We start from the raw sequence: 22,924 nt of genomic DNA, 5'->3' as shown, positions 1-22,924 counted from the left end.
CAACACTGTCCTCCCACCTCCACCTCAGAGCCCCCCCCAAGTAAAGTCCAAACGAACCTTCCACCCTCAGACAGCCGAGAGCCTCAAACCCACCCAAGAAAGAAAACCAATCTGTCTCTCTCCACGCTCTGCTCAAATTTCCAACCCAGCGCAAGACCCCAGGCGCAGACATCACCAATCGCCAAGCCCGGAAGAGGTAATCGCATTGCTTACCTCCCGGTACCCAGCAGCCTGACGCGGCGACCGGTTCCTTCCCGCGTCGCACAAGGCCCTAGGACGATCGGAAGTTCGGACGCCTCCTCCTCCTCCTCCTCTGGAGGTCTTCCGGAGGGAGGGCCTGGGAGTGGGGGTTCCACGGCTGGTCTTCTCTTCGTGTGCGCGCTCGATCGATCGATCGATCGAGCGCGAGCCGGCTGTCCCGCGGGTGCCCTTTCCCTGTTCGGAGAGCGTTGTCTGGGAATCACTGCGACGGCTGAGCTCCGCGGGCGGAGTGGTCCTTGGATGAGAGAGAAATTTGGGGGTTTGGATGGATGAGGTACCCGACGTCGAGGGAATGCGTCACAGTCTTGTGAGTTTATAACTGATGTTGTCAAGGCTCTGTGAGAAAATCCTTGAGATGCAGTGTGCCATGGGGCTTGCTACGTGGGGAATAGCAAACAGAATGCATCTTCGGTTTGCTATCTCAGATGCATGTGTGGCAACTATTCATGCTACTATTTCATCACTCCCCGCAAATAATACCATGTCTCTTTCTCACGGTTTCAATCGCAACCTAGCTCAGTGATCAGAAAGAATATTCCCACCCCTTTGAAAGAAATAGCTAACCCCCTCCAAGCAAACAAATTCTCGCACAAGGCTGTAAGGTATTAGCAACGACCTTATATTGTACCCTCGGAGATTGTGATCATCTCACTGACCTCTCGCTACAAGCGAAAAATATTGCCTCATGCAACTCTCTGCTTCTTGATGGAGCTTGCGCTACCTTCAGTATTGACACGCTTGGGCCGCTTCTTCTCCGTCTTGATGGTGTCCCTATCTGGTACCTCGCTCAGCAAGTACCTGTGCTGGTTAGAGATGTGCCACGGAGCGAATCTCGCAGCAGGATTCTTCAGAGCGTCGACCTGAGCTCGAGCGACGACATTTGCCAGGCATCCTCCTCGATAGACATATTTCAACCAAGAGTAACCACCGTGGGCAGCCTCCCAGACCAGCTTGTCCAACATATACGAAAGAAGCTTGTGCGGTTCGAACGCTGCATTTTCCATGCACCGGAAACCAACCTCACGAAGTGAAGAGATCGCATCAAGATCCTCATCCGCAAGAATAGCGAAGATTTCATGTTTCACTTCGTAGTCTTGTGCAAGGTCAATCTCACCCAGGGTATCTCGCTCCATCATATAACTCATGGCAATGTTCTGGTACTTGGGACTTCCTAGAGCTGCGCCCATGCACCAGTCGCGGATGTAGCCAGCTCCAGTTTCCTCGCCCATGTAATTGTTTCTTAGGTGATTATCGCGACGGACCTTACCAGAGTATAAGAACTTTGTGGCCCTATCGATGTCGCCCCAGAGATCGAACCCGTAACCAGGCTCCAGACCAAGCTCAGGTTCCACGATGTCACTCCAGTCGATGACAGGCCAGGATCTATAGGCAGGTACCAGCTCCTGGACCCGACGGAAGACAGAGCAGGTCAAAGCTTTCGGGACGAAAACTCGTGAGTGAATATTGTCGTCGTCTTCATTGTTGATCTCCAGCATACCCGATGCCCAAAGCCTGAGAAAGTGTGAGATGACAGAAACCCAAGCTATGACACAATGTATCACCCACCCTCTGGCATACTTCACTTCTTCTTTTGTCTTGTACGGAAAGTTTGCCAGATCTTCCTCGAGACTTGGCTCGCTCGGCGTCCGCTCAACCTCCTTGCCATTGGAATAAGTACGGAACCCAATCTCGTTACCTGCCATGACTGCGGGGCTCTGCTTGGACTGCGAGTTGATCTGGAGGTGAGGTGTGAGGTGAAGTGATGCAGAAGAAGCAGACACGTCTCTGCGTCCAAATGTCCTAATGAGGCTCTAGAGTGCCTCGGGACTTGAAGTATGGACGACTTTATGGTGTTGGTTATAGGAATAAAGTGGGAGAGAGGAATTTCGCAGGTGCACGAAGTTTGCGAGTGCGAGCAAGGTGGTCACTGGCCCAGTGGTCACCAACAGAAACGGAAGGCACACTTCAGCTCATCCTACCGCGCGTGACACCTGCACCCATGCGTCCCTGGATAGCAATGCAAGAATACTCGTATAATCTCACTTCTCTCTTCATATATATATATATATATATATTTTATCTAGGTTGCGCATATCTTGATAAAGAAGAGAGAGGTTGACTCGGTCACATTGGCTCACTAGTACACGTGACTAGGCTTCTTGCGTCTTGAATGTCCCTCGGTTTGAAGTCTGTGATATCATCGTGTATGCAGCCATGTCGTGGTTTTTGCTGGGATATGCCCTGAGTCCCCCGGACCGACTCTGTCTGAAGCTCGACGATTGATGATTTTCAATTGGCTTCTCTCAGAAAGACTGCGTATAACCAAAAGACTGGGTCAGGAGAAAATATAAATCTCAATCGCAGTACAGCATACGTAACGACTAACCTTAGATCAGTATAATCGTTTTGACAGAACTTGGGAGAGGAACATATCCACTTGAAAGCAGAGGAATCACGGAAGGAGTGGTGATGATGTTGGAGAATGTATGATAAGTGGCGAGTGCTTCTACGCACTGCAGAAATGATCTCGGTATGAAGCAGATTGGGGTGAGCTATGCAGATGAAATTGAGGGCTCGAAATTTCTAGTGTCCATCAGCGTAGCCCGAGTGCCCTCAAACTCAGTCCCCTAAATATAACTTCCGCAACTCTGCAGAGCCGTGACAACTCTCAAGTTGGACCGGCTTTTCTGAGCTTCTTGTCTTCCCCAGCCAACTCCACCACCGCCTTGCGCTTCACAGCACAGGTGTTGCTGCTTCGATCATAGTATTCTTGATGAAATACTTTTCACGGTTCAGCTCATTCCAAGGGGCTCCAACAATATCTTTCGTTGCCCTGAGCAGGATTCTTTGGTAGAGCTGAATGGCCAGTTCACCGCCGTCTGATAGAATGCTCCGGATGTCTGCATCATTCTGCATCATCAAATTCGACCCAGGCGCCACAGTCGAACAAGCATAGGTCATTCAACTTATCATCCCCAGCCATGTTTCCCTTCCACCTATTGAGGTCCTTCGAACGGCCAGGAGAACAGTTTGCTTGTTGCCGTAGTATGTTGATCAAACCCGAAGTAGTCTGATTAGCTCCCGCATCCTGCTCAAAGTCTGGCGAGCTTTCTGAAAGGCGGTCCATAAGGGCCTTCATTACAGCGTTTTGTAGCCGTGGTGCACCTAGAAGATGGCCAAATAACCAAAGGTGCACGTAAGATACGTGAAATTGCCGAGGAAGAGAAGAAGTAAAGAGCCATTCGGCGTAAATCCCAAGTTTCCTTGAGCCTTCGTAGCAACCTTAAGTTCTTTACTGGGTCGTGCATATCTCCGATCAGAGTATCAAAGGTGAACTCGCGAGTATTAGTTCTCAGACAAGCATCTCGGAAGATGTTTGAGGTTGAACAGGCAAGTACTTCAGGGGAATCGGATGATGGTGGTATCATAACCAAAGGTCGGAAACCTTATCGGGATCATGCCAGAGGTGAGAAGTCTGTCATCCCAATGGTAGGCTCTTGTGTGCGCAGATAATAGGGAAAATCAAATACCTTTCCATAAATTGATAGCCATCATCTGCCTCCCCGAGTTCTGCAGCCATGTTAGAAGACGACGATTTCAAGCTCCTCAAATCTCGTAGGATTTCTGGTCACCCGAAGTTGTTTGTGTGGGAGGAAGCAAAATGTGTGAGGGGACAATGAAATGCCAAGGCTGGGGCTCGCCCACGCAGCTTTGGAAGGCGCTACCCAGACTAGCTGGGGGTGTATGTAGTCAGAGTCTCGCTCATCTTCAAGTCCCAGCACATCTCAGACTTTGTAAATCAGAACCTCTTCTTTTCCTCGAAGACAATCCAGACCTTCATCGAGACCTCGTTCCGATGCCGTGATGAGAGCGGATTCTGTTTTCGATTGCAGACTGTATTGGATTCCTCTGCCTAAACCCCGACCAAACCACAGTCCGTCAGAGTCAAGTTGAAGTATCGTCTTTCCGGGATCAGATATCTTTAGTATTAATCTCTGCCCAAGGCGACTCAGTGAGTGTACCGTATCCCATCTACGTCAATCGGTAGCCCAAGGCAGCTAGAGCACGCAAGCTAGCTAGCTATCTTTCAGTTCTCAACGCTCGGCTACTTTTTGGATGGCCCCCTTCCCTCCCAGAGTTCCGACCTATGCTCTAAGATTGGCTACCTCTCAGATCAAAATCCAACAACACCAACCACACAAATTTACGTTAAATTCCCACAAATGCCATTCTTTCTCAGGGCAGATTTATAAAGATATTCTACAAGTGAAATAAATAATCATGCAGAAAATCATGAGAGAGAGGACCAGAGACACCACACACACACTGAGATATATACACGCCAACCACTCAGCCTAGGAGCCAAGGAAGGTCCTAGAGTCCAAGCATTGCGTTTTGGATACCCGCCCGACGTTAATAAATACAACAACAACAAATCTCTCTCCCTCTCTCCTCTTGGGCCCGAAGACTTCCATGCCGTAGAGAAAAGTCAAGTTCTACCGGCCAGGAGCAAACGAAGAGCCCTGCTTGGATAGAGAGAATAGGGGGAGAGAGTAAGGAGAGGGGAATCCCATAGATGGGTGCGATGAAAGTTGCGAAGGCGGGAAAGCACCAAATCTTTCGAATCGATAGGGCGGGACGAGGAACGCAGGTGCTATACAACTTTTCATACCCAGCTGCCTTGAAAGCTATATATGAGTATATATGTTTACGCGCACAGCTCTTGGGATATGAATCGCGGGACACGTCCGTTGTACCGTTGTACGGCGGTAGTGATTAACCAATCGCTTCCTTTCATTGATGTATGCAGGCACCTGACCACGTAACTCATCGCATCGCATTGCATCGGAAAAAGAAAACATACAAGACGCAGCAACAGAAAATCGTTGGTGCCAAGTGTAAAAAAAGGAAAGCTGCTACAGGCAGCCAACTACGAATACATCCACGTCCCCGATTCGCTTCTACACGGCCCATTCTCATCCACCCACATCCCACCAGAAATGTGCATTACTCGAAGAGTAGAGGAGAGAGAAAAGGAACCAGGGCTGATGCCATCCATACCATATCCCCATCCCCACTTCCAAATCTCGAAAGAGCACGCTTTTCCCAGTCATCAATCAATCCATATCCATTCCCTCACCCACTCTGTACTGTACGATAGAGGCAACTGAGTTGACAGTGGCATGTGCTTCGCCATATATGCAGACCCAGAATATTGCCAATCCAGAGTTCCAGCTGATCGTTGGTGGAAAAAGCGTTTAAGAAGCCTTCTTGGCAGCAGGCGCTGCGCCAATGTACTTGCTAACATCAGTAGCGTCATGAAAGGTTCTCGCGCCACCCTTGACCGTGTCCCACACCTGTCTTGCCGCGGGAGGAGTTGACTGCGCACCGACCAGGCTATCAATCCTGGCCTCCAGCTGCTTGAACTGGGCCTGGACAAACGAGCTTTGAGCGAAGCGTGCGCGGAGGAAAGCAGTGTATATGGCGATTAAGATCCACGAGCCCTTGGCGAAGGTGATGGCGGAGAGGAGTAAGCGGCCCCAGAGAAGGATCTCAAGAACGGCGACTAAACCCATGGAGGCGTCATAGTACTCCTTCACGAACTTTCCGATGGTATCGGCGGTGGCGTTGGGCTTTGCGGGAGTCTTGTCGCCAGCAGCGGAGGGTGCGGAGGGCTGAATGGTGGGGATCAGGTTGGTGCGGGTGTAGGTTGCGAAGTGGAAGATGGAGTAGATGCCGAATGGGAGCATGGCAAGCGGGTATTGGGGGGAGAAGAGCCAGACGAGGGCCATTGCTGTTGACACGTTAGGGATTTGAGGTATTCACAGAATATCTTCAAATGAGTGATAAATGAAGGCTTACCCAAGTATTGGACGTTCTCGTCAGCAGCAAGGGAAAGAGCGCTGCCTTGGGGCTTGGAACCAGCTCTGGAGCGAGCACGGAATGCCTTGTAGACCACGATACCATATGTCACAGCAGCCGAGACGAAGGCGGTGCGGTAGGAGAATCGGCCCCATCGTGAGTAGTAGTTGAAGCTAATGTAAGAGAATCCGTATCTCACGATGCAGAACAGCAGACTGACGTGTCTGTTTATAAACGTGTTAGCTGCTATGCGCGCTCCCTTGTTCCCAGATATATATATATGTATGTCTGCTTCCCGCTGGGCTCGGAGCTTGGACACCAACGTATACCTCAGCTCCGAGTCCAGCTCGAGGCAGAGAGACACAGAGCTCGAAAGCTTTTGACAACTAAGAAAGCAACGTACCCGACGAACCACCCAACTGGAGAGAAGAGTGTCAGCGTAAGCAATCCAGTCGGCAGCAGTCCGAGACAGTTGGTGGCTTACACTGGAGGGTCTGCGCAAGTTGGAGCAGTCTCTGCTGCAGCGGCAGCGAGGCAGAAGGTGGAGGAGCCATTGTTGATGTTAGTGCAGACGAACAGATGCGGAGTAATTCGGAGTTTGAGTCGCGGTCGGGGAGGATGTCGGGAGAGGTGGCGATCTGGAGGAAGAAGGGAGGAGGGAGGAGGGAGAGGGAGGTTGTGGTGATGTGATGTGATGTGGTGGAAGTGGTGTGGTTTGGTTTGGTGCGCAGAGAACAGAAGTTGGTTCGGGGTTGGTCGGGTTGGTAGGGTTGGTAAGGTAGGTAGGTAGGTAGGTAGGCTAGCTAGCAGATCCTTGCTTAACCTGCGCAGGGTTAAGTAACGTCAGGGCACGTCAGGGCACGTCAAGTCACGTTACTATTTATATTACTATTTATACTACATACCGGTAGATATTACTCACTATACGCACAGAAGATATTTTATGCAATTGATCAGTCGTTACCTTACAATCTGCTCTTCAATCACGCAACTAAAGTAACTAACTACCTACCTATCCCTAAAATAATTAGATATCATCCTGTTCTCTATTAGTATCTATATCATCCCTTCCCAAGCTTCTCGCCCATTCTATCCGACATGGAAAAGCCACATCATCCACATCGTCATCGCCCTGTGGCTTTTCTTTCAGCTCGACAAGAGCCCGCACGAACAAGCTTGGATCGAAAAGGCCGGAAGGCCTAAAAGGATGATCGTCGGGATCCAGGGTCGGATCCATCAGTGCACATGCTCCTTAGCCTCAGGGATCTTCTCATTCGCACATCAATCAGCTCGTCCATACAGCTGAGAGGTAGGTACCGGTATATCAATGGTGTCGTTTTACCCTTGAAGAATAAAGGAAGGTTGTACACAGAACAACGGCCCAATGACGCCCGTTCAGAGCCGAGAGTCGAGTCCCGAAGAACGTTACATGGATTATTATCTAGCACTGTGGTATCTTCCGTCTTGGCCCATCTAACTCCTAATACTTCCTTACCCTCTTATGATGATTGTACCCTCCCCCTCCACGATCGAACCCCCCTCGTCCCCTATCATAACCGCCCCCGCCCCTCCCAAACCCATGCCTAGGACCATCATGTCGCGGCCTCTCCCTCTCGTCCACTTTGGCCTTGATCGGCTCTTCAATCTCAACCTCATACTCCTCGTACTCTGTCTTGAAGTACTCCGCCGTAACATCCTTCTCCCGCTTCGCCTGATCCGAGTCCAACATGAACCTGACTGTGCCTTCCTGTCCCCTCGCTCCAGTGCCCCTTCTCGCAGACCCAGAAGACCGCGGACTCAGTGTCACGGGCGACGCAACATCCATCCCATTGACACGCGTGTCCGCGGGGCTAGCGGGCGTAGCTGGGGTCTTTGGAGTCTTAACATTGGGTTTTACGCCGTTGATGCGGCGGATCTCTTGGTGCTCGGTGTACCGCTTCAGGGACGACTCTTCCATCTCCTTGTTGATGGTAATCCGCAGCCGGAAGAACTTATCAACATTGTGATCTGCGCCAACAATGTTGAATTTGGGGAAATGCGTGTACAGATCCAGCAGATCCAGAATCGTCTCGATAATCTCCGTCCGTGTAGTCCCCCATTTGCGGTATTTGGGTGATCGTTCGCCCCGAATGGCAGATTGCTGCTTCTCTAGTAATAAGGTAGAAAGTTCAATGCAAGCAAAAGCCATAGTCGAGCAGGACTGCTTCAAGGGCGCAAATGTCCGGTACAAGTCTAGCATCATATTGTAAGCCACCCTCGAGACATCTTTCTCAATGCCCGCCTCTTTCCCCAGCTTGATGATATGTTTATGCGGATACCTAACCCGGAAGTCGAAGCCTGACGACTCGAGCATGAGTCGTTCGAGGCCAATTACAATCCTCGACGAAGCCTCGAAAGTGCTGTCGTCTGGGCTGAGATACTCTGCAGGACTTTTCGTAAGATTATGCGCTGCGCATAATATTTCCCTCGATTTCTTAAGCGTATCCTCAATTTTGCAGGCCGTGAGCAGCGCCGCCGCCGCAGCGTCGTGAAACTGATACTCGTTATCTTTATGCTGCATCCTGAAGCGATGATAATAATGCGACGCCGTGCAGAAAGTTCTGATGGGTCTGTTGGCAGTCAGCGTCTTCCTCTCGTGAAGCCGCATATTCAATATGATGAGGGGACATACAGCTGCAACGCAGTCCTAACATCGTTGATCCACTGCACGCCCTGTAACCTGAATGTATCCTCTCTCGTCGGATTCGTCCCCAGCGCCATCATCATCCCATTCAGCTGCTGCTGAAACATAAATACTTGCGCAACATGGATATAGCTCGGGTGCGGTCCTATCCTCGATTCGGGAACCACAGCAGGCGCCATTTTTCTTCTCCTCTTCTCGATCCTGATGACCACCCGTGGACCAGAGTACGGGCCGTACTGCCAGAGCTGGTATTGCTGGAAGTCGAGATCTGGGAAATTTTCGTCACCGCGGCTGCCGAGGGTCGACGGCGTCTGATAGTAACGGGAGTATAGTGATGAGAGTTTCGAGCCTAGCTCCGGAGTGATGGTATCCATCTTGGCTGTTTGTAATTGGTTAAGTTTTGTGACGAATCCACTCAAGTTGTCCGTCCACTTTACGAAGCTTATGGGAGGTAAAGGTAGGCTAGGTTGATTCTCACCGCCCGGTTCTGCCAGCAGTAACTAAAAGCATGACTTCTTTTTTGATGATGAGGAAATCCAGCAGAGAAAGGCACCCTGGATACTTGCAATAAATATGATTCGAACTGAAGATGATTTCATCTCTTATAGCTTTCAATCCTGCAGGAAAGTTGATGTGCGAATGCCATTCACATTTAATCCGCCCTAATCGGATATTCATTTTCTACAAATCGCCATTATCTGACAACCACATAACACCAATAACCCCCCCCTCCCAGTCCGAACACACTCCCAGGACGCCATAGCAATGCATACCCAAACCTTACAGAGTGAGATTAAGCAGTGACAGGCTTGCCCTTCTTCGCTCTCTTTGAAGACCTAGGAACTTCGTCTGCAACCACATCCTTAGCCGCATCCGCCTTCTGCTTCTTCAGCTTCTCCTTTCTAGCAGCGATCTCCTTGTCCAGATTATCATCGTTGCTTTCGATCAACTTTTGCTTCTTGACTTTCTTGGCATCCTTCACTTGGTCGCTGTTCTCCATCTCGACGCCCTCAAGAACCTTGGATTTGCGCTTCTTTCCAATGTTCGCCTGCGCAATCTTCTGCGCATCTTCCTCGGTCAGAACATCCTTCTCGTCCACCCATAACTCATCCGCCAACCAGATCGGTAGAGCTGCAGTCTCAGGACCTTTGATATGCAATGATCTCACACCTCTCCACTTCTTTGGAACATACTTCTCAATCAGCGCCAAGCTCACCGCTCCTACGTTTGCAGCCAGCTTCTCTGCATCCCAGTGCGCATACCCAACTCTAACAGCGGTATTTGTTGAAGGCGTCAAATTAACGACAGCGGAAGCAATCGCTTTCGTAATCTCATTGGCAACAGCCTTGGCATTTGCTGCCCCCCGTCCACCAGTCTTCTCCTTCGCCTCCTCCTTAGCCTTCGCAATGCGCTTCCCGTTGGTCTTTGGAGCCGGCTCCATGATGGAGACTGGAATAGGCCGCTTCGACTGGCTCTTGTAAAAAGTTTTGCCCAACAATTTTGGCAATTGAGTAATGACGCGGTCATCAGCTAGGAAGATGTCATGCTCGGCGAAGAGCTTGCGCTGGGATTCGTACTGATTCCATTTTTTCTTCAGCTTCTGCACGCCGACGACGCGGGTGATGCGCGTGGCCAGCTCAGAGGGGAATGCATCCGAGGCGATCAGGTCCTTGTAGGTGCGTTGCGGGTCGGCGGTTATGAGGCAGATGGTTTTTGTGGATGAGGTGTTGAGGGCGTGGGGTAGGGCGATCTTGATGGGCTTGAACTTCTTCTGGTCGATGATGTGCTTCTTGGTGGTGAGCTGGAGCCAGATGGGAGTGGATTCTGTGGCCTCGTCCTCCTCTTCGTCGTCTTGGAGCAGACTCTGCTTGCCGGAGGCCATCGCTGCTGCCTTTTCGGAGGTCTTGATGTGATTCAGGAGCGCATTGGAAGCTTTCAGTACCTGCGCAAGTGTTAGGATCGCTGCGCTTTTCATTTCCAATATTTTTTCGGGCGCTTGCCTGTGCTACATCGAGCTGATAAGGAGATCCGCTTTCCACCTTGGTGGTGAGCGCTGTAGCTGTGCCAGCCATTGTGTGTGATCTGGATCGGGAGATTTCTTTCTGTTGGGGAAGATGGAAGATGAAGGGTAGACAGGCGATGGAGCAGAAGTGAAGCTGTATCTATCCCACTGAAATTTTATTTTTTTTAAACATCGGCACTTAGAGGGCCCGACGCTGAGACTAAGCTCCTTTGAGCGACATGCTGCACCCCGCTTGCACGAGGCTGAACTGATTGATTGATTCCTTTGATCATGAGAAATTTGAAAGGGAAGAGTGCATATGTCTTGTTAACCAAGAGCTGCAAATTTTAGTTTCTTTTTTGGACACAGAAGTACATAAATTTAATACGTATTGATTAACCCTTTATGTCGTGATACTAGTATCAGCCCTGAGATAGACGATTGATTGGTATTGTTCCTACGCTTGATTACACCGCCTATCACCAGCTTCAGCCTTCTCCTCAAAAAATTCTTGAGCAATTAATAAGAGGGTGCATACTGCAAGAGGCCCGGCTTAGAAAAATTCTGATCTGTGCTGTGCTGTGCTGTGCCTGCTGTGGGCCGCTTGTGTGAAAAAATCGAGTCCGAGCCGGCCACAGGATCAATGCCAATGTGCGAGACCCGATTTGTCTCATCGGCGCGTACTGCAAAAAGCGTGTACTCCGTCCGTACGCGCGATGGGGGCTGGGACTTGAGTAGAAGATGCGGTGCGCGGAGTGCGATTGTAAAATCAAATTACAATATTTTGAAGCGATTCGAGTTCTGAAAGATAGATACGGCTTTGAAGATTGTCTATGAAATTCAGCGAATTTGTTCTCGCGAAATTCGTGGTGCTGCAGCGGTTCCTGTGTGAGATGCATATCACGGTTCATGAATAACTATAAGCGGTTTCTCGCCTCGTCGCGGCAGTCGGCTCGTGATGACGCTAGTCTTTCCTCGCGTTTCTCCACCACTTCATCTTCCCCAGACCGGCCACTCTTTCGACCGCGAGCAATCATCTCCTCCTCCTCATCTCTTCCTCTCATGCAACAATTCTCGTCTTGGTGATTTCGGTCATCGTCCCCGATCATAAACTCCTTACACCCCCAATTCCCTCAAAATCAGAGTCCCTTCTCAGAACGCGTCGCGTGCTTGATATCACGTCGAGAAGTCTTCTCCTCGCAGCCATTTCTGGTCAATGTCTGCTCTGAAGGATTCCTCCTCAAGCAAGATGAATACTCACCCAAGTCTCCCAGCGAAAGCAAAAGCTGGTACCAAGCGTCCAGCTCCGTCTTTGCTGCCGGCCTTCGAACCGGTCGCGATGTTCTCGAGTTCGTCGCCGGGATTCCCTCGACCATCCAAGAGACAGGCTCGATCTCCATCCTCAGAAGGCGAACACGTTTACGCCAAATACCCTACGCCAATCCCAACTTCCACAACTGGTATCCTCTCCTCTTCACCTCCCCAAGTCCAGGCCGCACCTGGCTTGCAACGCACCCAGTCTGTGGTCTCTGAACGTGCTCCTCTGAGAGCTGTTACTTCAATTATGCTGCCCGAGAATGGAGAATACCTGCGCTTGGGTAGATCGAGCAACTCGTCAGACTATCAATTGTCCGCCAATCGATTGATCTCCCGAGTCCACGTCAAGGCTCGATTCGTCGCTGCAACCGTTCCCCTGGAGCCCAACAAGGTGGAGATAAAGTGCACGGGATGGAACGGTCTAAAGATACACTGCCGGGGTCAGACTTATGAGCTGTCGAAGGGTGATACGTTCTGCTCCGAGGCCGAGTTCACAGATATGATGCTGGATGTGCAGGATAGTCGTGTATTGCTTGCCTGGCCAGGAAGTGATCGCACCATTACCCTGGGAGCTCAGGCAGATTCGTCATCGGATGATGATTCTGCTCGCACTCGCACTCGTGCTCCTGCTGTCAGTGCTCGTGGCCAGCTGATTGACTCCAGCCCTTTGCGTGGTCGTCGTCAGCGTGTCCAATCTCCAGTTTCCCCGACTCCCGCAGGCCCGGCCCGTCCCTCGGCAACTCGCCTAGCAGATCTCTTTTCTTCGGATCCAGTAGAGCCTGTGGTTAAAGTGTTCGAAGATGCACCGTCTCCAGAAGAGCAAGCAGAAATTGTGGGAGGAGAGTCTTTCGTGTCAACCCAGGCTGCTACCTCCTTCGCTGTCGAGAGTCAATTGAGTGATGAACTCAATGACCCTGAAAATGACCCTGACGAGGAGAACGACCCAGCCATCCACTCCTTCGGTCCCCACGGTGCAGACATCTCCGCACGTATGGCATCATTCACCGCCGCTGGCTCTCCAGAACAAGCTCGCGGTCGTGGTGTATCTTCCTCTTCCCCCAACGCTCGCTCCAGCTCCGAATCCACCAACGAAGCCGAAGCTCTCCCAGTCGTCAACCACGTCGTCAACCAACTTGCCTTCTCCCGCCTCTCATCCACGCCACTTTCAGTCATCTTGAACAACCTCCCAGCTGATTTGAAAGGTGCCAGCTCCCCGCACTCCGAGAATAGCGGCCTTAGCAAGAGTGACCTGCGCAAGATGCTGAGCGCGACTGCTTGCATCGGCGAGATCCAGCGTGAGGGAAAGGATGCCGCTGGCAAACCACTGGAGAGTGAGTACTACTACATCCCCGACGAGGACAGTGATGAGCAGAGACGGGCCGCTGTAGTTGATGGGTTGAGAAAGCCTAGTCTGCGAAACTGCCGAAAGCAGCACAAGGTATGTCTATCCCCTACACAAGCACCGCAGGAATTGCTTTTACTGACATCATCTCTAGCAATACTACTGGAAGAAACCCAAGACACCTTAGATCACTCGTGATCCTCCGTCCGCGTCGATCCGAAGATCTTGTACCCGGCCGCGACACGACCCAACTCTATACCTCTTCTGTTGTTCATAGTCATGTCCCTTTCATACCCATTGCATAGCGCGGCGTATGATGTTGAAGTTCTCTTTTCCTTTCTCCTTTTTTTTCCTACTTGATTTGTGCGTCAGACTCAGATGGATATCAACCAATGCACTGTTGAGCTTCCTGGACACATCCGAATTTTCAATTTGGATGTTGTTACTACTCGTGGACAGACGAACGGATGGGGGTGGTTTTGCTAGGGGTGTTGCTAGGAGTGTTGCTTGCTTGGAGGGAAAGGGGTGAAGAATGGCGTGGCTACTGTGGCTGCCGTTTGTATCTAGAGATGATGCAAAAAAATACCAAGCGTTGAATTAAATGCTTCAAGCGCAGCGTGATCTGCATTTTGCGCGGTCATGACGATCGAGAGGAAGCAAGCAGATGGCCTCGCGTGAGCGACCAACACCAACACCAACTAACTGTTCACCATGCCACACCGACCAGCTTCCCCGCACTTGCGCCCTGACTCCAAGGCCTCCGCCACCCATCAATTTTTTCTATGCCGCACACGCATTTCTTTCATGTACCAGAGTTGACATGCAAATAGACCGATCATTTTACGTACTAATTAATCGACGGGGAGGCGTGTGTTGCCTGGATGAAGCTTGCAATCCCTCCGGCGCCCCTTCCCCCGCAACGAAACCAAGATCGTACTTCAACTTTAAATCCAAACAAAAAGCTCGCTTAAATAGGTCACGTGACATGCGACACAGGGGCTGCGGATCCCTTTTCTTTTTCTCTTTCTTCGTTTTTCTCCCCACCTGATTGATCGCTTGGCTGTGCTTGGGTTTGGTTGGGTTGGCTGCAAGGGTTAGATTACCGCTGCTTGCTTTTTTTGCTGGGCGGCTCAGATAAATAGATAGATAAAGAACAGATGGATAGAGGCGGATCTCCTGATGTTCATGCTTAGTCTTGGGGGCGTACGTGGGTGAAGTCAAGCGTGCGACCGGCTGGGCTTGATGAATGTGGTGGTATAGGGGGATTGGATCGTTCCAGCCTGCGACCACGGGTTTGGTTGGGTGGTGACTGCCGGATGCGGACATGGGTACCGTGACGTGATGGAATGGTGGGCTGACCTTCACCGGGCTGCTTTTTACCTCCGTACTTGCCCATTCCAGTCGCCCGAATATCGCGAACGAGGTTCATCTATTAATCGAGAGCAGATTCATCCATCCATCCATCCATCCATCATACCTACAGCCATCATACCTACAACCAACAACAACAATAACAACAGCAAAATGGCTGCTAACCCGAGCCCAAATATCACCGCACAGCAACCCGCCATCACCCCACCACCATCGACATCCACATCCACCTCCGAACACTCAGCCTCAACCACCAACACAATCTCCACAACCTCCCCTCTCCCCTCAAACTCAGACTCAACCTCGAATCTCCCCAAGACAGAGGCAAAGACAGCAGCAGCGCCGCCGCCCGAGGACGGCCGCCGCAACTCCCAGGGCCAGGCCCTGCCCAGCCCGATGGAGACGTGGAAGCCGAGCTTCGCGCGCGTGCAGAGCTGGAACCGGGAGGAGTTCAAGCGCAGCGCGTACGTCGAGCTGGGCGAGATAGAGGAGGGCCGAATCGAGAAGGAGGGGGACGGGATGGGGGGATAGCCAGTGGCTTTACCGAGGGGGCGCGCGGGGAGTAGGAAGGTTTGAGCTTGGAGCGCAGCGGAGGAGGGAGATGGGAGGTGGGAGATGGGAGATGGAATCGGGGGGTTGTGGGTGGGTTGAAGGGGTGGGATGGATGATGGGGACTTTGGAGGGGGTAGTGCGAGACGAAAAATTGTTTTGCGGTGACGGGTGCGTTATGACTGATGCATTATGACTGGGCTTTGGCCTCAGGATTAGGACCTGGACGGGGAGGCGGGAGTTATTAGGCGCGGTATTTGCGGCGGTGCATGCAGACATGCAGCTGAAACGTGGTTTCCTATACAGCAATGAACGGTAACGATTGTCCATGTGTCTCGTTTTCCGAGGTTTGAGAGCAGTCACATTACAACTTGCCCAGTTCTGCTGGTGCATCCGACCTGGACCACTGTCAAAACCATCGGCGGGAGCTTCCGCCCAAGCTCGATTCAAATCCATCGTCACCCCAAGCCCAAGCGCCCTGCCCTAATACAGTACAGCATCATCAAAATACTTTTCTCTTCATAATTACAGTTCCAGCTGCCAAGAGCTCTCCTCATCCTCATCCTCACCACCCACCTCCTCGGCATCGAACTGCCTCCCAAGCGGCCCATAGTTTGCCTCGAAAGTCTTTCTCAACACCTTCGAACTAAGCTGCATGTGTCCTCCTTTCGTGACCTCGAATTTCAGCGCCCCCTTCTGATCCAAAGCCTTCAGCCCAATCCAATCCTCCTTGTACATCTCCCTCTCCCGAAGTGGCGTCACCTCCGTCCCATTAACCTCAGCGAACCAGCCGCTCTCCTTCGGAATAACCGTCTCGTCCTCCTCGAACAGCACCATCGTGAACCGCTCCAGCCCGCTCAGGTTCTCCTTATACGTCTGATTCTTCACCGCCCGCTCGTTATTGACATCCGCCAAGAAGTTGCTGAACTCGAGGTACTCCTCCATCCGGCGCGGATCGCGGAAGTACTGCGCGGGGACCAGCCGGCCCTGCACCAGCGGCGACCAGGTATTCGAGCGCAGCAGGCCCTCCGCGCCGCGACACAGCCAGTCCCCGGGGGCGCAGGCCTGGAACTCGGCGATGCCGTTGTGCTGGCTGCCGAAGGTGACCAGGCTGCGCACGGGGGGCACGTTGCAGCGCTCGACGTAGCCGCGCAGGAACTGGCCGCCCTGCGAGAAGCCGAGCGCGTCGACGGCCGGCGCCACGGACAGGACCGGGTGCGCCGCCAGGGTGGCGCAGACCGCGGACAGCTGTTGCGTTAGGTTGCCGAAGAAGGTCGCGCTGCGGTCGGCGCTGGCGTCGTCGCCGAGCCGGATTATGTAGGTGGTTGTTCCTGGGTGGACGGCTTCGGCGAGGGCGGCGACGTCGGCGAGGCCGGAGGCTGCGTAGTTGTCGCCCAGGCCGTGCCAGATTATTAGAGGGAGGGGGGTGTCGTCGTTGGGTGTGGATGTGGGTATAGATGTGGAGGGGTGGTTTGATGGCGAGGCGGGGACGAGGAGGTTTTGCGCGGGGAGGACGGACGCGTGGAGGAGGGGAGTGGCGCACAGGAATAAGAGTGTGGTAAACCTAGCCATGATAGTAGGCAGTGTCGGTGGGGAAGTTTGGAAGCCGCTGGTGGTAAATGTGAAGCTGACTGTTGTTTATGTCCGTCCGTAGTGTCGTTGATCCAAGAGGTGGACAAAGCTCCAGCTCGGAGCTACTTCGTGATAAGCTTCTCTCTCGCGTCTGGGCATCGTACTTGGCGCCAGATTATATCCGAGCCGCAAGGAAGCCGGACGTGAGAATTGATGCGTATACGGTATTTTGACTGTATTAAAATTTTCGCATTTTGGTTCGAGATGCTCCTCCTAGCACGGCTCTAGTCAATATTAGCCTAACGGCTTCATGTCGCTTCGCCTTCATCCGATGCCATGCCTCGATCAGCATATCCAACCGACGAATCGGGAGAGGTGCGGATAGGTACTTCAGTGATGATCTGCATCATTTCCCCGTCTTTTTCGCTGCAGCCAAAGGGTGCTCGATCATCTATCTGCCTCAAACCTTAATTAAGCTATACTCGTAGAATCAAACTCAGAAACCATATTTATACTCCGTACGATCAAGCGATATATCGCCGCCCTTTTTGGCGTTGGGAGCCAGACTCCGTCCCCGGAAGATACTCAAGAAGATGAAAAATAACTTTGAGAAGAATGTTATTTTTCACCCTTTTGAGTATCTTCCCTTACCCGCCTCGCGACCTCGTCATATCGCGTGAATGAGCGCGCCTCATCCATCATCATCTCTGTTTTTTGTATCTTATCAAAAGAATAAGAAAAAAAAGAGTATAAAAAGTATAAACATATAATTATAAAAAAAATGAAAAACTCAGCTGGAAGCTTGCAACAACGGGATGTTACAAGGTTCCAGCCTACAAACCCAACTTAATGGGTTATTTCGTATTGTCGTATTGTTATATAATAGGATATACACTATTATAATTTATCGAACCGGTGAATGGGGCGGTTGCTCAAGCAGTCAAGCCGCTGAGCTACCACCCCGGGGTCACCGGTTGATGAAAGCCCCTGCGAGGTTTGGTTATATAGAGTTGGTAATTTTTTTTTTTCCCGCCTTCTCTTTTAAAGGGCTTGGCAGAACAGGGCTGATGGATTGTTTTCTTTTTGAGCACGTTATAAGTTACTGAACTATCTTTATCTTCGACTAGCTAGTTAGCTAACCTGTATACGCAGCGTGGCGCAATGAGCTGCTGTTCGTGGGCGATAAGGCGGCGAGTCTATCTGCATGTTGCATCTATATGAGGGCGGTGGCCTCGGAGAACGATGTGTAAAACACCATCCACATACTGGCAACGTGGCTATGCTGGAAAATTTTCTAGTATCAAGCAGGTGGTGGACATATCGCACGGTTACATCGTGCACCTTTTGCAGAAAAGTTCGACAGCTCATTATCTCGCAGTGGGAAGTTGACAGCCGATTTCTTCGGGGGGGAGATCAAGAGCTATTAGAAATTTAGAAGACCGAAGTCGAAGTGCATGGTGTCGGGGGTGCAAATGCAACACAAAAATCCCGTGATTGAATGTCGCAATCAGTCGACAGTGAGTGAGTGGAAGCTAACGTTGATTTTTTCCAAGTATCGTTCATTTTAACCCTTCCCTTATTTCAGAGCCTTTCTCGGACTTTACCCCGACGTTTTAGCAAGATTGATTGATTAGTACTGATCGAAAATCGATGTTTACCTGTTACCGAGTGTTTCTCGTCATTCCTCGGCTCTCTTCGCCAGCCTAGGTAGGGGCCATTCCGTTATCAGACGGTCACCCTGACAAAAGCAAAGACCTTACTTACTTACCATGTATGCAGTAAAGCGAAGCCGCGTCATTCAGAAGGCTCTGGAAGAACTTATTACTGGAGCCAGCTGTTACCGGTCCACGGGTCAAATTACCGTTACCCGAATGCAAGTGAGGCTGCTCAAGTCGCCCTGCACTGTCAAAAAAAAAAAAAAAAAAAAAAAAAAAAAACCCCTCCATCCGCGGATATATTTTTTGTTATATCGGCGACCGAGAACCGGGGCTCATCATTTCCATCCGCACCGTTGCCGCGGGCTAGCAACGGTTGGTTCCGTAACGAAAGATCGTCATAGGGATTTTCGAATCAGAGTCCCTTGTTGACATCCCTGGTTTGGAAAATTTTGCGGGGGGCGTTTAGGGAGAATCTCTTCGGATGCAAGGGATACGTACCTCTACGGAGTCTTGACCTCGAGCTCGACCTCGAATATCTTCATCTTTCTTGATATCCAACCTCGACAGCAAACTTCTAGACCATGAAAACCTTGATCTCGCCCCCAGAAAAAAGCTTGAGTTGTTGTTCAAGAATGTTTGATATATTGCCTCCACAGCATCGTCAAACAAAGCTTACATACCCGCGATCCCCCAATCTGACTTTGCACGGGCTGAGGTCGCTGATGCGATGACAGGCAATATCGTCGCCGCGTTTCAAACAAATTGTTCCACCGGCCATTTCAGATGACTTGCCCCATAAACAATCTTGTTGCAGACGTCTACCCGTCCCGGCTCAGGGGTCGAGCCCGCTTAGCAACGCACGTTTCGAAACAATAACCGACAGCCAACAGCCAACGACCACCACTCGCCAACAGCAGGACCCGCCCGTCAAGCCTTTGCAGACAAGAAGATGCAAAATGCTTGCTTGCAGGTCACGATATATGTTAATATATTTGATTGTATATCTTGATATCTTGATCAGAGCACGTCCCTTGTGAGCGGACATCAATTCTGCATCGAGACGTCAGATCATCGAGAGCAGGCATCAGCACCCGCTTTTCTGCACATTCGCTCAAAAGTAATCAACAGTTCACGGCGGTAGGCGCCGAAGAACGCTCAACGCCAGACACTTCCACGCAATCCATGCGCCCGTTCCTCCAATCCGATAGCTGAGGAAAATGGAAATGATTCAAATGAAGGCTCCAGACTTCCCGTCTCCGGTATGCAGAATCCTAGAATCACCTCTCCGCTTGCAAGGAATCAAGTGGGGAAACGAATAGGTCCTGTGCCTCTCTCTCTTTTCTTATCTTCTCATCTCATCTCAGATACCTATATATACAGAGCTGCCTTTTCCTTTACATACTCTCTCTCTCATCACATTCACGTGGAACTTTCACATTCTTTACAGTCGCTCACGACTTTCTTTCTTCTCTTTCGCCTACTCGATATCATCTTCATAGATTGAAGCCGGCTGATATCTTGTTCAACCACACCACACCTGCAAACGATCATAACGCAGAGCGAAGATTGACCTTCCAGACCAAAACCTCACCATGTCCTTCTCCAAGATTTCTGCCCTCGCCGGGTTGGTTGCTTTTGTATCCAAGGCTAGCGCTCACGGAACCGTCAGTGGAATTGTGGCGGATGGAGTTTGTGAGTTGGCCTTCACCACGCCCAAGTCCAATTGGATCTTTACTGATGGGAATGGGATTTTAGACTATGTCGGCTACTCAGCCAATTACCAATACATGCCAACTCAGCCAGTTGTCGTTGGGTGGTCCACCCCTGAAGATACTGACAACGGGTTCGTTGCTCCATCTGCGTACGCAGATCCGGACATCATCTGCCACCGGGGCGCCACCAATGCTCAAACATCAGCAACCGTGAAGGCTGGCGGAACCATTGATTTGCAGTGGACTACCTGGCCCGAGTCGCACCACGGCCCAGTCATTGGTATATATACATACTTATTTCTGTTGACCAGAATGATATACTGACAGTGTACAGACTACCTTGCGGACTGTGGTGGAGACTGCACCACTGTTGACAAGACTGCCCTCAAATTCTTCAAGATCGACGAAGTCGGACTCGTTGACGATACCGTTATCCCCGGTAAATGGGCGGCTGATCAGTTGATCGCGAACAACAATACTTGGAGCGTCACCATTCCATCCACCATTGCCCCAGGAAATTATGTCCTCCGTCACGAGATCATCGCCCTCCACTCTGCCGGGACCGTTGGTGGAGCTCAGAACTACCCTCAATGCTTCAACTTGGAGGTCACCGGGGCCGGAACTGATGCACCAACTGGTACTCTCGGTACCGCGCTCTACACCGAGACGGATCCTGGAATTGAAGTCAACATCTATGCCGCTCTCGAGTACACCATACCAGGCCCAGCTTTGTACGGTGGAGCCGGTGACGCGTCGCCGGTGAGCCCAGTTGCCTCGTCTGCCGTTGCAAGTAGCCGTCCTCAAGCTACATCTGAGGCCGCCGACATTCCAACCTCAGTCTCTTCTCCAACTGCCGCGCCAGCTCTAAACAGCTCTGTTGCAGCCATCCCTGCCAGCCCCGAGAAGACCAAGTCCGCATGCAAGTTAAAGTCCAAAAGCAAGTCAAAGTCCGCCTCTAAGGCAATCGCCCCAGATGCCTCAGCAGTGGACCAAGCCAGCCCAGCCACATTCGCGGCGACATCTACCCCAACCTCTTCTGCCGCTAAGACCACCCGAATCGAGGCCAACCCAGGACGTTCCAACTCGGGATCGGGCTCTAGATCATCAAGAGACACCGACTCAGAGATCGTCGCCGCCGCCGCCGACGACTCGCCCTCCCAATCAAGCTCCAGCATATCAGCAGTCACCGAGCCATCCGGAACGACCCTCGGCAACCTCCATTCCTGGCTCTCGTCCTTCTACTCGAAGAACGCGGGCACCGCCCACACCGAAGCCACCATCGCCCGCCGCCACGCCCGCGACGTCGTCGCCGCACGCGCATTCGACAAGTCCTACCCCCATGGTGCTGCTCGACCCTCCGGTGGCGCCCAGCACCAGAACCAGAACCAGCACCAGCGCCCCCGCCCATCGGCCGGCTTCGGCGGTGGCTTCGGTGGCGGCTTCGGTGGCGGCTTCGGTGGTGGCTTCGGCGGCGGCTTCGTCAAGCCGACCGGCGCCTTCCCCCCCAGGCCCACCGGTGGTGCCCACTTCGGCGGCAAGCCCAGAAAGAGCCTCTCCTTCCCAGCTGCTCGACCTCCCTTCCCCACTGGCGGATATTAAAGCCCGCCCGGCTTTTCTCCTCTCACTCTCTCTCTCTTTCTGCCTCCCTCGGGTAGTCTCAAGTTGACCTTGACTCTTGAGCCTGGATGAAAATTTGGCGGTGTTGGAAACACCATTCTTTACTTTACTCACTTCTCTACCTTCTTAACTTACTGCATACGCATTTGCCATGCATGATAGCATGTCATGGTTTTATTTGATCTGATTTGGTTCTGAAATCAGGACGAGGTCAGACAGTGGTGGGATTATCTTCTTGGCCTCTGGTCGGTCCTGGTGTGGTTATTTTTAATTTCTTGTAGATAAAGATAAGATACAATTCTACTCTGCTTGCAGAGGGCCCCCTTCGATCGCTTGCGGGATTTAAAATTCTTTGTCTTTTGATACCTATATCTATATCTATATATATATATATATACGAGATCAAGGTTCCCTCAGAGTACAAAATCTGTCTTATCGAAACTTGAGACTTGAATGAATGAGTTGACAGAGAGAATAAAAGACTGAGAAATATGGATAACTCTCGTATAGGATATAAACATCCCGCTCCCCCTCCCCTTCTTTTGTTTGTTTGGTTCTTAGCCACCTAGTACTCTGCTTCTACTTGCTACATAATCAAGATTTGAAAATATAGGCTTGGCTGGCTGGCTACTGAGATCGCAAGTCATGGTTTGTTCTATGGCAGATGCCGATCCTGAAAATAGCCTTTGATGGCAGCTAAAGGTATTAACACGGAGGAAGGGAGATCGCGTTGGTTTTTATACGGCATGACTATGGGTGGGGATATCACTAGGGACGGGAACGCGGCTGTGGATTGTTTGCGATGAAGCATTTACTATACTAATACATGTGAATTGACATCCTCCGTCCACCCATTCATCCATCCACCCATTCATCCATCCACCCATTCATCCATCCACCCATTCATCCATCCACCCGTCCATCCACTCAGTGGCCCCAAATCGACAATGAGAAATGGGCAGGATATCCAACGACAAG

General features: G+C 51.3%; 8 protein-coding genes across 8 annotated transcripts; 3 read left to right on the top strand and 5 right to left on the bottom strand.

Moving 5' to 3' along the window:
- Nucleotides 1–944: 944 nt before the first annotated feature.
- Nucleotides 945–1,964, bottom strand: L3040_002037 (uncharacterized protein; the record flags this gene model as incomplete). Its single annotated transcript, XM_007289399.1, has 2 exons — nt 945–1,773; nt 1,828–1,964. 2 exons carry the CDS (start codon nt 1,962–1,964, stop codon nt 945–947), a joined length of 966 nt encoding a protein of 321 aa, XP_007289461.1.
- Nucleotides 1,965–5,519: 3,555 nt separating this feature from the next.
- On the bottom strand, nt 5,520–6,677 carry L3040_002036 (uncharacterized protein; the record flags this gene model as incomplete). The annotated part of the gene is made up of 4 exons (XM_007289400.2): nt 5,520–6,055; nt 6,124–6,347; nt 6,527–6,542; nt 6,608–6,677. 4 exons carry the CDS (start codon nt 6,675–6,677, stop codon nt 5,520–5,522), a joined length of 846 nt encoding a protein of 281 aa, XP_007289462.1.
- A 926-nt stretch (nt 6,678–7,603) lies between these two features.
- Nucleotides 7,604–9,180, bottom strand: L3040_002035 (uncharacterized protein; the record flags this gene model as incomplete). Its single annotated transcript, XM_007289401.1, has 2 exons — nt 7,604–8,732; nt 8,795–9,180. 2 exons carry the CDS (start codon nt 9,178–9,180, stop codon nt 7,604–7,606), a joined length of 1,515 nt encoding a protein of 504 aa, XP_007289463.1.
- A 419-nt stretch (nt 9,181–9,599) lies between these two features.
- L3040_002034 (uncharacterized protein) lies at nt 9,600–10,878 on the bottom strand (the record flags this gene model as incomplete). Its single annotated transcript, XM_066156984.1, has 2 exons — nt 9,600–10,748; nt 10,807–10,878. The coding sequence occupies 2 exons, from the start codon at nt 10,876–10,878 to the stop codon at nt 9,600–9,602; spliced, it is 1,221 nt and encodes a 406-aa protein (XP_066012984.1).
- Nucleotides 10,879–12,057: 1,179 nt separating this feature from the next.
- Nucleotides 12,058–13,654, top strand: L3040_002033 (uncharacterized protein; the record flags this gene model as incomplete). The annotated part of the gene is made up of 2 exons (XM_007289403.2): nt 12,058–13,563; nt 13,622–13,654. 2 exons carry the CDS (start codon nt 12,058–12,060, stop codon nt 13,652–13,654), a joined length of 1,539 nt encoding a protein of 512 aa, XP_007289465.2.
- A 1,337-nt stretch (nt 13,655–14,991) lies between these two features.
- On the top strand, nt 14,992–15,369 carry L3040_002032 (uncharacterized protein; the record flags this gene model as incomplete). Its single annotated transcript, XM_007289404.2, has 1 exon — nt 14,992–15,369. One exon carries the CDS (start codon nt 14,992–14,994, stop codon nt 15,367–15,369), a length of 378 nt encoding a protein of 125 aa, XP_007289466.2.
- Nucleotides 15,370–15,912: 543 nt separating this feature from the next.
- L3040_002031 (uncharacterized protein) lies at nt 15,913–16,959 on the bottom strand (the record flags this gene model as incomplete). Its single annotated transcript, XM_007289405.2, has 1 exon — nt 15,913–16,959. One exon carries the CDS (start codon nt 16,957–16,959, stop codon nt 15,913–15,915), a length of 1,047 nt encoding a protein of 348 aa, XP_007289467.2.
- Nucleotides 16,960–20,209: 3,250 nt separating this feature from the next.
- Nucleotides 20,210–21,928, top strand: L3040_002030 (uncharacterized protein; the record flags this gene model as incomplete). Its single annotated transcript, XM_007289406.1, has 3 exons — nt 20,210–20,309; nt 20,373–20,609; nt 20,664–21,928. The coding sequence occupies 3 exons, from the start codon at nt 20,210–20,212 to the stop codon at nt 21,926–21,928; spliced, it is 1,602 nt and encodes a 533-aa protein (XP_007289468.1).
- Nucleotides 21,929–22,924: the final 996 nt, after the last annotated feature.

Source organism: Drepanopeziza brunnea (assembly GCF_022702325.1).
Source record: "Drepanopeziza brunnea f. sp. 'multigermtubi' strain 214-2 chromosome Unknown ctg2, whole genome shotgun sequence".
Classification (NCBI taxonomy): domain Eukaryota; kingdom Fungi; phylum Ascomycota; class Leotiomycetes; order Helotiales; family Drepanopezizaceae; genus Drepanopeziza; species Drepanopeziza brunnea.
This window is presented reverse-complemented; position numbering and strand designations above follow the sequence as displayed.